Source organism: Chlamydomonas reinhardtii, chromosome 14, assembly GCF_000002595.2.
Source record: "Chlamydomonas reinhardtii strain CC-503 cw92 mt+ chromosome 14, whole genome shotgun sequence".
Taxonomy (NCBI): Eukaryota; Viridiplantae; Chlorophyta; class Chlorophyceae; order Chlamydomonadales; family Chlamydomonadaceae; genus Chlamydomonas; species Chlamydomonas reinhardtii.
The window spans coordinates 1,320,745-1,333,262 of NC_057017.1; the positions used below are offsets into that span (position 1 = coordinate 1,320,745).

The 12,518-nt window shown below is 65.6% G+C and overlaps 3 protein-coding genes across 3 annotated transcripts in view; 1 reads left to right on the forward strand and 2 right to left on the reverse strand.

The window, feature by feature from the left end:
• Positions 1–39: 39 nt before the first annotated feature.
• On the reverse strand, positions 40–4,794 carry CHLRE_14g616900v5 (uncharacterized protein). Its single transcript, XM_043070103.1, has 9 exons — positions 4,489–4,794; positions 4,313–4,405; positions 3,882–3,944; positions 2,894–2,995; positions 2,393–2,537; positions 1,840–1,964; positions 1,486–1,594; positions 1,097–1,152; positions 40–884 (listed from the first exon to the last, which is right to left on the reverse strand). The coding sequence occupies exons 1-9, from the start codon at positions 4,519–4,521 to the stop codon at positions 768–770; spliced, it is 843 nt and encodes a 280-aa protein (XP_042916776.1). The 5' UTR covers positions 4,522–4,794; the 3' UTR covers positions 40–767.
• A 120-nt stretch (positions 4,795–4,914) lies between these two features.
• On the forward strand, positions 4,915–8,166 carry CHLRE_14g616950v5 (uncharacterized protein). The gene is made up of 7 exons (XM_001689762.2): positions 4,915–5,102; positions 5,316–5,409; positions 5,591–5,789; positions 6,087–6,146; positions 6,306–6,326; positions 6,522–6,584; positions 6,767–8,166. The coding sequence occupies exons 2-7, from the start codon at positions 5,366–5,368 to the stop codon at positions 6,863–6,865; spliced, it is 486 nt and encodes a 161-aa protein (XP_001689814.2). The 5' UTR covers positions 4,915–5,102; positions 5,316–5,365; the 3' UTR covers positions 6,866–8,166.
• A 92-nt stretch (positions 8,167–8,258) lies between these two features.
• The window catches only part of CHLRE_14g616976v5 (uncharacterized protein), a 4,556-nt gene continuing 296 nt past the window's right edge, over positions 8,259–12,518 (reverse strand). The window contains exons 2-6 of the mRNA XM_043070104.1: positions 11,803–12,276; positions 10,960–11,417; positions 10,269–10,689; positions 9,262–10,104; positions 8,259–8,886 (exon numbers count right to left, since the gene is read on the reverse strand). Of these exons, the coding sequence (XP_042916777.1) occupies positions 8,722–8,886; positions 9,262–10,104; positions 10,269–10,689; positions 10,960–11,417; positions 11,803–12,276 (2,361 nt within the window). The 3' untranslated portion in view covers positions 8,259–8,721. The remainder of the gene's footprint in view (positions 8,887–9,261; positions 10,105–10,268; positions 10,690–10,959; positions 11,418–11,802; positions 12,277–12,518) is intronic.

Consider the following 12,518-nt stretch of genomic DNA (forward strand, 5'->3'; position numbering starts at 1 on the left):
GGCTTGCTCGAAGGAGCACCCGCAACAGCATCCGGCAGCTTGGGCCATGACTTACAGGGTTCACCACGACACATGTAAATTTACCGGCCTTCTGACCAGAGTCTACTGGGCTCAATGCATACTACGTGGAGTGTGCCTCTATCCCGCTTGTAAAACGGGGCACGGCATAACTGTACCGTCAACACCGACACATGCAGTCATGTTTTATGCGCCGGCGCGCGTATATATGCACAGCACGCGCTATAGGCGCACGGACCACTCAGAACGTCCAGTGATCACAAATGCAACCCACCCGCTGCACGTGTTGATTTCCAACAGCTTTTACCCCATCTGAACCGCGCCTGCTCCCTTCGCCCTCCGTCTATTATCAGCATACAACGCCCCCGTTAGACATCAGACAGAGAAGCTGCTCCCGCTGCGTTAAGCATGCGGCGACCAGCAACAGAACGCCACACGTGTCAGCTCCCTTACCATTACCCGCTGGTCACTGCGGCACTGTCCTTCCTTGCTTCCTTCAGGAACTCGGCCGCCTCACCCAAACAGGAATCAGCTTCACCCACACACCAACTACCCAGGCCAGGCACCCTGGCCACGGACCAAGCACCCACGCAAGCCCACCACCACGCCCTCCCCTCGCGTCGGCGCCTGCCTCCTTGCTGCACCTCTCTATTTCCGCCGCTCCGCCGCCACCGCCTGCTCCTCTCCAGCTGCCGCTCTCCGCCGCTGCCGCTGCCACTGCCGCCGCTGCCGACGCCGCCTGCTCCTCTCTACTTGCGGCTCTCCGCCGCCGCCGCCTCCTCCACCTTGTCCTTGATCCACAGGGTGCCCAGCGCCAGCGCGCTCAGCAGCACAGCCGCCGCGAACGCCGCCTCCGTGTTGTACTCCTGCGTGGAGGGCGTGCATTGAAGTTCGCGCAACGTTCATGTGTACGACACGACCCACCACAGCAGCTGATAACTGGGAGACAGGCTTCGCGACGGCGGCGCTCCTGTGACGCGCCTCCCAACATTTGCACAGGACCAGCCCCCGCCTTGGAGCCAGAGAAGTGCCACCCCCAGCTGGCCCCTGAGCCAACCCCAGTGACCCGCACACCCACCTTGTAGGCGGACTCGACGAACAGCGTCAGCGTCTGCGTGCGGCCGATGATGTTGCCTGCCCGCAGAGAGACAAGCCGGTGGGAGGTGGGAGACACAGAACAGCGGGTGAGTCACCTGCCGAGGCGCGTCAGTGCAAGTGAGCTTGCCGCCGTGGTTAAGTTGTTTCGGGAGCTGCGAAGGAAATGCCAAGCCACCCGGGAGCTATGTGCAAGTGGTGATTTGCCGAAGACTAGCCAACACGCCGCAATGGGGACAGAGGGTGTTATCCCCGCCTTCGGGGTCTCGGTGCATTGCAGACCTGGACACCCGCACGCGCCGAAGCACATGCTCCCGTCCGGCGCACACGCACACATGTTGACCAATATCCTTTTAATGGACGCACACGCACCCGAGATGACGGACACGGCTCCGAACTCGCCCATGGCTCGGGCGTTGCACAGGATCACGCCGTACAGCAGGCCCCAGCGGATGTTGGGCAGCGTCACGTTCCAGAACACCTGCGGGGCGCCAGGCACGTGCGCGCGGGCGACAGGAGGTTTCTGTTGCAGGCAGGTTTAAACGAGTTTGTGTGCGCCTGGAAGGTAGTCGCGTGTCAGACTGCGCCACCCGCCGGGATGTATTTACACACGGCATGCGCCCATCCGTGCCGCTGAAACGTCACAAAGCAGCGACTAGCCGTCAACTGCCTCTGCGCTAACCGCCGCAACCGCCCTAACCGCCGCTACCGCTGTAACCGCCGCACCTGCCAGTCGTTGGCCCCCAGCGTTCTCGCCGCCTCCTCCTGCGACAGGTCCATGTTCTCCAGGATGGGGATCAGCTCGCGCACCACGAACGGCAGCGTCACAAACATGGTGGCCAGGGCCATGCCTGTGGGGGAGCAGCGCGGGAGCGGCACGGGGAGCAACACGCAGCAACGCGGCGTCAACGTGTGTGGTGTGTGGATGTGGTGGGACGGGGCGGGCAGGCGCATGTGTGTGTGTGTGTGTGTGTGTGTGTGTGTGTGTGTGTGTGTGTGTGTGTGCGCTCGTGGGCGCTGCGGTTGCTGGTGCTTAGGTACTGCGCGGCGAAGCGTCAAGTCCCGCAACCTTCCGGAAATAGCCCCCCCCCGACCTACTTATTGGACTGGGCCATTTAACCCCTCTGGGAATGGTGCGCGCAACGCGGCCCCTGCCCCAATCCACTGTCTCCGGTGCTCAGTAGTCCTCAACACCGCAACTCCCCTTCCCCTTCCCCTTCCCCCATGCCCGCCCAATGTCCACACCATTTCTTCCCTCCCCACAGACAGAGAGCCCCACCCGTGAATGCGAACACCACGTTGATGCCGGTCTCCCGCAGCAGCGCCGCGAACCAGCCGGTGCGGCCGTACAGCAGCGTGAGCATCAGGCCAGTCACCACGGGCGAGATGGAGAAGGGCAGGTCCAGCAGCGACATCAGGAACACCTGGGGGCATAGCCGTTCATGTGGAGGACGGAGTGATCAAGCCACAAGAATCACCGGAGTAGCCGTCCATGCGAACGGTGTATGTCAAAGCTGGGGGGGGCCGGTAGCAGGCGGACATTAAGGTTGGCACACTTTCCCTTCAGGACAGCCGCTGTCTGCGTGTGGCGCTCCGCCAGCTCGTCGCGGCCGCCCCCTCCAGCACATCAAGCACCCTCACTCCTTGGCGGCCCGTAACCCAGTAACCCGCCACACCCCCTCATAGTCCCCCGTTGCTCCTCTCATGCTCCCCTAACGCGCTCCCCTCATGCTCCCCTCATGCTCCCCTCATGCGCACCCCTCATGCGCTGTCCCCTCACCTTGCCGGGGAACTCGTTGCGCGTGAGGTTGATCGCGGCCACCGTGCCAAACACCGTGTTGAGCGGCACCGTCACGAACGCCAGCATCAGCGTCATCTTGAGCTGTGCGGGGGAGGGAGCGCAGCGCACAGCGGCGGCAGGGCGCGGCGGCACAGGCGGTTGGCATGCGGGGCGGCACTGGCGGAGCGGCATTCAGGGTTCGCAGGCGAGGTCCATGCAGGCCCAAGCGACCCAGTGACGAGGGCCATTCCTCCACATCCTCCAGGTCCCGCTGAATGTGCCAGGCCAGCGCCACTAGGGCCTCGCAACGCCAGCACCACCAGGGGCAATGTGCCCTGGGGCCCGACCAGGCAGAGTCCGGAGTGTGCTCCGCCTCTCGTCAGACTTGTCAGACGGGGGTTATACTCCTCCGCCTGACTCCAGGTGCGAACGCCTCCACGTCTGCTCTCGCGGCCCCATCCAGTCCCCAGCCACCAGCTGCTACACACACTCCCAAGCTACCCCGCATGCGCCGCCGTTCCTCGCCGCCTCCCACTCAAGGCGTCGCGCCACAGAACCCGCTGCACGCCCCCGCGCTGCATGCCCCGCTCTGACCGCCTGACCATCAAACACACAGTCGCCGCCCGCTCCCCTCTCGTGTGAGCCACCCTCTGGCCATCTTGCCTTGCCCACCCGTGCCCCTCCAGCGCGAAGCCGTCCGCCCAGACGCCCCCTCCCCCGCGTGACCCCACGGCGTGACCCCCTCCGCTCTCCTAAACTGCAGCCCGGCCATCAAGCTCCCCGGCGGACCCCACAGTACATGCACCACACGCTTCCCCCACGGGCCCCTGCCCTGCCTGACGCCTGACGCCCGGCCCCCCTGGCCCCTGGCTTGCCGCTGCCACACCGCGTGCCGTGTGTTGGTGCTCCCGGAGCCCCGATTCTGTTGCCCCAGCCGGCCCCCACGCCCGCGCCCGTGGTCGCTCAGTGCCTGTAGCCGATGACTTACTGCGTGCAGAAAGTCCGGGTCCGCGCAGTGCTCCAGGAAGGGAATGATGCCCTTGGCGAACGCCTGCGCGAGGGGACAGAGCGTGTCAACTCGAAGCGTAGGTTGTGCCGCGTGTGCGCGCTGTCAAGTGCTGGGTTTACGAGGTATGCGGGCGTCAAGTTGCGTTCGGGTTTGTGAGCTGCCCGCGAATGGTGATACATGGGGACCCGCCGCAGGTGGCCTGCAAGGCGTGGCGTGGCACGGCCTAGGACAGCTGCTCACGTGTGTGCCGCTGGCCTGCCCCGCCCCACACGCTTCGGGGCTACGCTGCGCGCCCCTGCAACACCCCTTGCCTACGGGTCCTCGGCCAAGCCCAAGGTCACGCCACATGACCTCCGGAAGCAGGCGGGCCAACGCCTAGAAGCTGGCGGGCGCGGGCGCGATGTTCGCACCTGGACGAAGACATTCAGGAAGGGCACCAGCACGACCAAGCCGATGTACGCCGCCGCGACACCAACGAGTAGCTTCTTGATCCAATTATCGACCTGCGCACAGAGCGAGCTTGGATCTAGGCAAAAACCGTGCGCCATGCGGGTGCAGGCCACCAGGTTAAGCCGTCACGCCTTACCGGTTCCCCTAAGCCCCCTCCATGGGCGCCCATGCCTCCTGCTGCCCCCGATTTGGAGACCAGTAGGTCGCCTCGGCTTTGTTGAGGCGCAGGCCGGGGTGCAAGCCATGGTCTCCCGGCAACCGATGTTTGCCGCCCTAGCGTGCTCTCTATAACTGATGATGAGTCGCAGTACTTTGAGGTAGAGGGAGCACTAGTGTGCGTGCACACGCGAGGAATTTTGGGAAGCGACAGAGGGGAGCGAGGCCCTACCCGCGAGGGCAGACCAAGCGCGGGCTGGAGCAGCGTTGTGCTTGCCATTTTAGGAACGCTGCAAATTGAATGGCTGAGTGCATATGCTGTCGTGAGGAAAGTGGGAGGCGAGCGCAATGAGGCGCAATGGAGCATGATTGGGCTCTCCGCAGCCCTGCTAGTATAGCGGATTTACACCCAGGGGCCTGTCGCACAGGCAAACAGCAATTGATAGGCACTGGCAATCATGCAAGGGCTCCACAAAGGAGCAATTCTATTAGGTATAGTTGCCCTCTTTATTGGGGCTGACTGCTTCGGCGTTATGGGAGGCAGTAAGGCGCCTTCGCAGGCGCGTGTCCAGAGCGCAATGGACCCTGACGGCGGTGCGTGCACGAAGATGGAGTAATCGTATGTCACATGGCTTCTCGCTCTGCCGGCAGCTGGGCCCCTTCTGAGCATGGCGTTGCGCAATGTTGCACCCAGTGTGTTTCGTCGGTCGTTAGACGATGCTTCTTTTCTTGTGAGGAGTCAGGGAGCTGTTTTCTCCTCGCCAGCCCCAGCACGACATCACTCGAAGTCCCCGACCCCGCTCACAGGCCTGAGCCTCGGCGGCAAGCTGCACGTCTCCTTCTGCAACAGCTGAGGCATGCGTGGCGCCTTCGTGCAAGTTATGGAGCTTGCCCGAAGGCGGTGGGTGCTTGGCCACTCGGAAGCAATATCACAGCCCCAGCAGCGCGCGCCTGCCTGCCGCGTCAGGCAGTTGGCCCACCCCTCTTTCCTTTCGTGCCAGGAACTGCACGATAGCCCACGAACGACGAAGCCCACGTGTGCACAACCTAACCCCGTTCTAACCCGAACACCTGCTTCACAGTTACCCTGGGCTGGAGGTGGTGGGCACGCCCTACCCGCTCCCGGCCTGGAAGGTGCCTGTTGTGAAGGCGCTGCAGGTGGTGCAGTTCGGGCTGCTGGGCATGTGTCTGGCGGGGGACAAGGTGTTTGCGGCGCTGGGCGTGCCCGTGCCGGCCTGGTACACGCAGAACGTGGCGAGCAACCGCTTCGGAGCGGCGATGGTGGGTTCTGGGGTTTTGGGGGAGCAGGCATCGGCAGGACGCTCCTGCTCGCACGGTACGGTGCGGTAGGAGCACTCCCCCGCTGTGCAGGGGTCTTGCTCGGGGCGTGACAGCGTGTGGACGGAGCTGGGCCCTGCTGATGGAGGCGCTGGGACACGTGCTGTGGCTGTGTCTTGTGGCTCGGTGCCATCGCGCACCCTCCCGCCCATCGCCCGTTGCACTTCACCCGCCTGCCAGAGCCGCACATTGCTGGTGTATCATGGACCCTGACTGACAACCACTCCCATGCTTCTGCAGGGCGTGTGGTTTGTTGGCAACATGGTGGTCACCAACATGCAGAACACCGGGGCGTTCGAGGTGCGCGCGGGTTGCCGGGCAGCGGGCAGGTGCTGGCAATGGGCTCTTCGGTGGGCTGTTCAATGCTTGGCGCCGCCTACGCTATTACACCTTGTGCACAGCACCTCACGCTTTTTGTCACCTGCGACGCTGCCCACATGCATCCGATTGCTCCTGCAGGTGTTCTTCAACGGTGACCTGGTGAGTGGCGCGTGATGGTGGCGGCCGTGCTATCCCTGCTGCGCGATTCCTGCGTTCAGCATTGGCGGCCACTAGATATGTATCTGCCTCGTCTTTCACAAACCTCTGCCGGCGGCGCGCCGTATGAACTCTCATCCTCTGCCCTGTCGTCCCCTCACCGTTCGTCCATTCGTCGTGCCCGGCCCTCCCAAACAGATCTTCTCCAAGCTTGCGGAGGGCCGCATGCCCTCGGTGCCGGAGCTGATCAGCCCCATGCAGGTGCGAGGCGTGGGTGGTTGGGAGATGCAGGTCCAGCGACTGCACACGTGGAAATGATTAGAAGCGGGTCATGGCACGAAGGCCTTGCTTAGTATCAAGCAGTGGGCTAACAACGCACTCAGTCTTGAATTCGGGCTGATTTTCGTATTTGAACCCGAGACCAACCATCTGGCAACACGCAGGCGTTCTTTGAGGGGCCGGCGGGGCTGCATGTTGGCGGCGCCGGTGCCTCGCGCCCGGGCCTGACCGGCGCCGGCATGGGCCACGGACCGGAGCTGTAAGCAGCACCACCAGCTGCGGCGGCGGCGGCGAGCCGGCGGGTGCTGGGGCAGCGGAGCGGAGCGGAGCGGAGCGGAGCGGAGCGAAGTGGAGCGAAGCGGAGCGAAGCGGAGCGAAGCGAAGCGAAGCGAAGCGAAGCGAAGCGAAGCGAAGCGAAGCGAAGCGAAGCGAAGCGAAGCGAAGCGGAGCGGAGCGGAGGGGAGCGGAGCGGGCTGTGGCGCAGGGTCCGCTGGCGCGTGGCGTGCCGGGCTCGGTGGAGGATGCCGCGGCGCGGCGCAGCAGGCGCTTGTTGGAGCTGGGTGGCACCGGCAGGGTGGCTGTGCCGCCTGTATCAGTGGCAGGTGCGGCAGCAATCAGTGTGGTGGTGGCTAGGACCCGCTCAACGGTCGGAGCTGGGAGTGGCTGGGAGCAGCGGTCACGCTACCGGTGTCGCGGTGGAAAAGTGGGTCGCGTGTGGGCCTGTAGGAGCGGCGTTGGGGCTGCAGCTGTTGGCCTGACGGGCTAGGCAAACAACCACTTAGGTGCCCCCTTGCCGCGTTGGGATGGCATGGAAGATGGGGTTCGCTGGTTGGGACGGGTGTAAGGTCCGGCTGGTTCCACGACGCGGGAGTTGGTGAGCATTGTGCTTCAAGCGCGTCACTGTGAGGGAAATGAAGTGGCAGGACAGGCGGTGGCAACATATGAAGGCAGCGCTGAACCTCGCACGTAATGGCGCATGCTCTCCTTGCAATGCAAGGAAGCAGGAGCCGCGAGAGGCGCACAGCCTGATACACGTTGACTGCCGCTGACCTAAAGCAAATCACTTCGTTGCTTCCTTTGGCGCGCCACATGCATGTGCTGTTGTGCCGGTCGTGGGCCCCGGACCCTAGGCGCCGGGTGTGGTGTGCGTGTGTTGGACTTGAGGATGCGGTTGGCTGTGCTCAGCCTCTTGTATTTTGCTGCCGCTGACCACTGAACGTATGAGAAGTATTTGGTCTCACCAAGGCCGCTGCGTGCGGTTGTGAGCGGCCACTGCGTACAGGCTGCCGCGAACACAGCATTGCAAAGGGGGGCGGTGTAGGCAGCAGTGAGCGGAAACTTCAGGGGATTCAGGAGTGGGGCAAGCCAGGGCAGCGCAGCATTGCCTTCTGGTGGTTAGTTACGTCAGTGCTCTGTTGCACGGCGCATTTCGGCACTTGGCGACATGTACGACAAGTCGTCAAAGTGACGGCTGTGTAACGGAGGGTAACGGCGATGAGATGGCGTACGTGTTCGTTGTTAGTGCGGACGCAGGAACCCAAGAAGTAAAACAACTGTTCGTGGTCCCGCCTCCGTCAACCGCCCCCCGCCCCCCTGCATGCAAACGCAAACGCCTCGCACACGTCCCCCTTCCACTCTATGTCAGCATGAATGCGACATCGCAAGGGACCATAAAGGATCACATCACATCAAGAATGGACAGGCCGACCAGCAGCCAGCAGGGATGCCGCGCACTCATGCCGTGATGCAGCTTGTAATATTTCAGATGTCGGGATCGGCGCAGGTGCCAGTCCATGCCTCTGGTCCGCAGACCTCTTGGGCAGTCTGGGCGCCGCCAATGCAAATGCCATCCTTTTGAATCCACTGCACGATGCCCGCGCCCTACGCCTCATTACAGATGTCCACTTCGCATGTGGGCGAACAACACGTGGGCGATTCGCTCCTTCCCCCACGTCCCATGCCTCCAGCTGTATGCCGTGGTGTCGTGCAACATGCCGCAGCGCCCTGCCCCTGACAACTCGTCTACGCCAAACTGCCCCACCCCCCAACCTGGCAACCCAAGCTATCCCACAAACTCCGCAGCTACACCGCATGCGGCCCTCCAGCCCCCAAATGGCCTTCAGCGCCGCCCCACGCCCCAGCGCGCGGGCGATGACGCCGGGCTCGGGCCGCCCATCAACGACACGCTGCCGCCGCGCACGCTGCCGCCGCCGCCGCCGCTGCCACCCCCCGCTGCGCCCGAGGCCACCAGGCCGCTCGTCGTGTTCGCCAGCAGCGCCACCTCCTGCACAGGGGGGAGGTGCAAGGGGAGGTGCAAGGATTGGTACAGAGAAGTGTAGCGAGGTAGACAGCAGGTGCAAGGGGGAGGTGCAAAGCGCGTGTGCTGGCCGCGGATGCAGTGAGTGTGGGTGCAGAGCGTGGGTACTGAGTGTGGGTGCTGAGTGCGGGTGCTGAGTGTGGGTGCTGAGTGCGGGTGCTGAGTGCGGGTGCTGAGTGCGGGTGCGGAGTGCGGGTGCATCGTGGTCCGAAGCACAAGCAACACGCTCACGCGCCTCGCGCGTACTCTGCGCCTTGTCCGCAACCGGCCGCGTATGGACATGAGACCAGGATGCAAACGCCCACATTCTTGCCGCTTCGCTCACTCCTGTTCCGGGCCTACCTGCCGTATCATCGCCAGCTCGTCATCGTCGGACATGACGCTGCTGCCGCCCGCGCTGACCTGTGGGCCCAGAGCCCGCGGCATGGCACCGCCGCCACTCCCTCCTGTGGGTGCTGCTGCGGGTGCGGCTGGTCCAAGGGCAGGACGCGGCGGCAGCGGCGCCCTGCCCGCCGCGGCTACCACCCCAAATTCACCCGCACCTGCACCCGCATCCGGTGCCGGTGCCCCAGCCGCGAACGGACTTGCCTGGCCCAGCCCAGCTGCGCCTCGACCGCTGCCGCTGCCTTCCCAAGCAGCGCCGCCACCCACGCCGCCCACCCCACTGTGGCTGGGGCGCGGGGTGGTTGTGCCACTGCCTGCCGGAGAGGACCAAGCCAAGCCCACGCCCGCTGCCGCTGCCGCAGCTGCCGCCAAACCCTCATTAGCGTCCTGAGGTAACGCGCCGCCGCCGCTTCCACGATAGCCCGCTGCCATCCCGGCCGCCGCAGCTGCGGCGAAGCGCCGAAGCGCCGCCGAGTCTGGGCCCGCCTGTGTCTGTTGCTGCAGCTGCTGCTGTTGTAACAGGGCGGCGGAAGGTGACGAGGTAGCGCTGCCGTACGGCACTGGCGGCGGCGCTGCCACCGACGGGAGGACGGCTGGCGGGGAGACTGGCGGTGGCGGGGCTGGCGGCGGCGGAGCTGCTGGCGGCGGCGGTGGCATGCCGTACAGCAGGGCCGCGTTGGCCGCTGGCGGCGCGGCGGCGGCAGCCGAGGACGGGCCGGAGCCGCCGGTGACCGTCTGCGGCCAGGCGCCGCCGGAGCTGCCGCCGCCAGAGCTGCGGTGCTGCGGTGTGCCACCCAGTTGCTGGAACGCGGAAAATTGGGAAGGAAAACGGCAGCCAGGTTAATCAGGTGAGCCGCACCTGCCCTATTTCCCAATCACGAATGCGGGGCTCAGCCAACATGCACCCCACCACGCCCACGCCGCCACTCCGCCACGCCCACGCCCACACCACGCCCACGCCTCACCTCCATGGCTGAGGTGCTGATGGGCAGCCGGTGCCCCGTCACGCTCGCCGCGCTCTCCAGAGCCGCCGAGTGAAGCGGCGCCAGCGGCAGCGGCAGCGGTGCCGACGACGAGGACGCCACCCCCGACGGACCGGCGCCCGCCGCCGCCGCCGCGGCAGCGGCGGCAGCCGCCGCTGCAACCGCCGCCGCAGGCGCCGTTGCAAACGCACCCTGACCCGTAGCCTGCACATGGGCCAATGGCGCCATTCCCGCCCCAATCGCGCTTCCTGACGCCGGCCGCGCGGGCGGCTGTGGTGCGGACGCGGGTGCCGCCGCCGGTGCCACGGCCGCCGCCTCCAGCTGAGCGCGGCAGGCCTCCGCGTTGGCGAGCTGCTGCGCCAGTGGCAGGAGCGAGGCGCGCACGAGGCGCCGGATGCGTGCCCTGTGCACGTGTGCACGAACAATGCAGCCAGGGCAGGGGCAAGTCGTCAGACATAATGCGCGACCTGCTTGCAAAGCGAGGTGCTCTGAGCCACCGGCGTCATCATTCCGGGTTGTTCTGGATACTCAGCTACATGACTCGCTCAGGTGACGCTCGGTGAAGTTGTTACGAGGTGATAGCTTACAGGAACCCCAAAGAAGCGACCGACACTCCATGCAGCCCTGCGCAGAGCATGCGACGCAACGCAGCAATGCAACAATGTACGCGCACCTGTTGTCGGGCGACTTGGCTGCTAGCAGGAACAGCATCCAAGCCACCTGCCGCCGCCGCTCCGCCGCCGGCCCGGTCGGCAGCAGCGCAGCCGCCCCGCCGCCTCCCGCCTCCATCCCACCGCTCGCCCCGCCGCCCGCACCAGCCGCACCACCTGCCCCTCCCCCTCCAGCAAGGCCGCTGCCGTGCCCTCCCGCTCCTCCGCCCCCTCCACCCGCTGCTCCTCCAGCTCCCGCTCCTCCTCCCACGCCATGCAGCAACACGCCATTGGCCACGCGCTGGAAGGCGGCGGCGGCGGAGCCCGCCAGACTGGCCCACCAGGTCTGGCTGCCGGGGCCGCCAGACCGGCTGTGTCCCGACAGCTGGCGGCTGACCGCCAGGCCGGAGGCGGGGTCGGCAGCCAGGGCCTCTAGGGGAGGCGCCTCAAGAGCTGGCAGCGTGCTCTGTCCCGGGTGCGGCTGCGGCGGGGTTCAAGACGCGACAGGGGCGGCAGTTTGGCGTGGTTAGGCAGAGGTTAGCCAGAGGTTAGGAAGAGGTTGGCAGGCGGTTTAGGAAGAGACTATAGGGAGTTCGGAGGAGGCAAGGAGAAGGTTAGGAGGAGGCTAGGAAGAGGTTAGGAGGAGGTTAGGAGAGGACTCGGGGTAGGGCGGGAGGCATGGGGGCGGTAAGGAGGGGTTGCGGCGCATGAGTGCAGGTAGCGCCAGTGTGTGTCCGAACGGGCCATTGGTGATTTCGGCATCGCGGCTTCGGGCTGGGGTGCATGGACACTTACACACCGTGTCACTGCATGTGATTGCGTGAGCGGTTTCTGGCTCGCACTCCCAGGAGCCCGTGTGAACGCACCTTGGCTGCGGGCGCGGACCGCAGCACCGCACCCTTAGCCGCCGCCGACGCCGAAGATGTCGATGACGAAGTCGACGACACTGCCTGCTGTTGCTGCTCAAGCCAGTCCGCCGCGTCCGCCACGCCGCTCGCCACCGCCGCCGCGTCGCGCACCCCGCCCGCCGTCACGCCGCCCATCGGCATCACCGCCGTTACCTCCGCATGCCAGGGCGCGCCGGGCGGCGGCGGCGGCGGCCGCGAAGCGGCTGTCGCCGCCGCCGCCACCGAGATCGGCGGCGGCGCGTACGGCACGTACATTGCGAGTACGAGCATGTCGCAAAGATCCAGCTCGAAGAACTCGCGGGTGGGCGGGCCGGGTAGGGCGCCGGGTGTGCGGACGGCCAGCCACTCGAGCGCCTCGGCGGCGGCGGCCGATGTGGGCGCGTCCGAGGCAGCGAGCAGCTTGAACAGCGCCAGGCCAAGGCCCGGCTGCTCCTGTGTGTAGCATTAAAAGGGGTTGGGTTGAGACTTGAGAGAGGGAAGCCGATCGGTGGATGGAACGTTTGGTGCATGAGAGGAGGGAGAGGTTGCACGAAGCCTACGGCTTGTCACGACAGGAGCAGGTCGGGACGGAGGAGCGCTTCCAGCGGAGCGCAAGCCCACACTTGGCCGAGCGAGCCGCACGCTCGCGTAGCTCACGCACCTCGAGTCGGGCCAGGTTGGCGTCGCTCTCACGC

What these genes read in the sequence shown, in the direction of transcription:
- CHLRE_14g616900v5 (XM_043070103.1), bottom strand. Translation starts at nt 4,521, where the DNA reads ATGGGCGCCCATGGAGGGGGCTTAGGGGAACCG. An exon ending in ACCCGGACTTTCTGCACGCA is followed by an intron (nt 2,996 to 3,881) that starts GTAAGTCATCGG and finishes TCCCCCGCACAG; the next exon opens with CTCAAGATGACGCTGATGCT. An exon ending in TGGGGGCCAACGACTGGCAG is followed by an intron (nt 1,595 to 1,839) that starts GTGCGGCGGTTA and finishes GGCGCCCCGCAG; the next exon opens with GTGTTCTGGAACGTGACGCT.
- CHLRE_14g616950v5 (XM_001689762.2), top strand. Translation starts at nt 5,366, where the DNA reads ATGCGTGGCGCCTTCGTGCAAGTTATGGAGCTTGCCCGAAGGCG. An exon ending in ATGGAGCTTGCCCGAAGGCG is followed by an intron (nt 5,410 to 5,590) that starts GTGGGTGCTTGG and finishes CCTGCTTCACAG; the next exon opens with TTACCCTGGGCTGGAGGTGG. An exon ending in AGCTGATCAGCCCCATGCAG is followed by an intron (nt 6,585 to 6,766) that starts GTGCGAGGCGTG and finishes GGCAACACGCAG; the next exon opens with GCGTTCTTTGAGGGGCCGGC.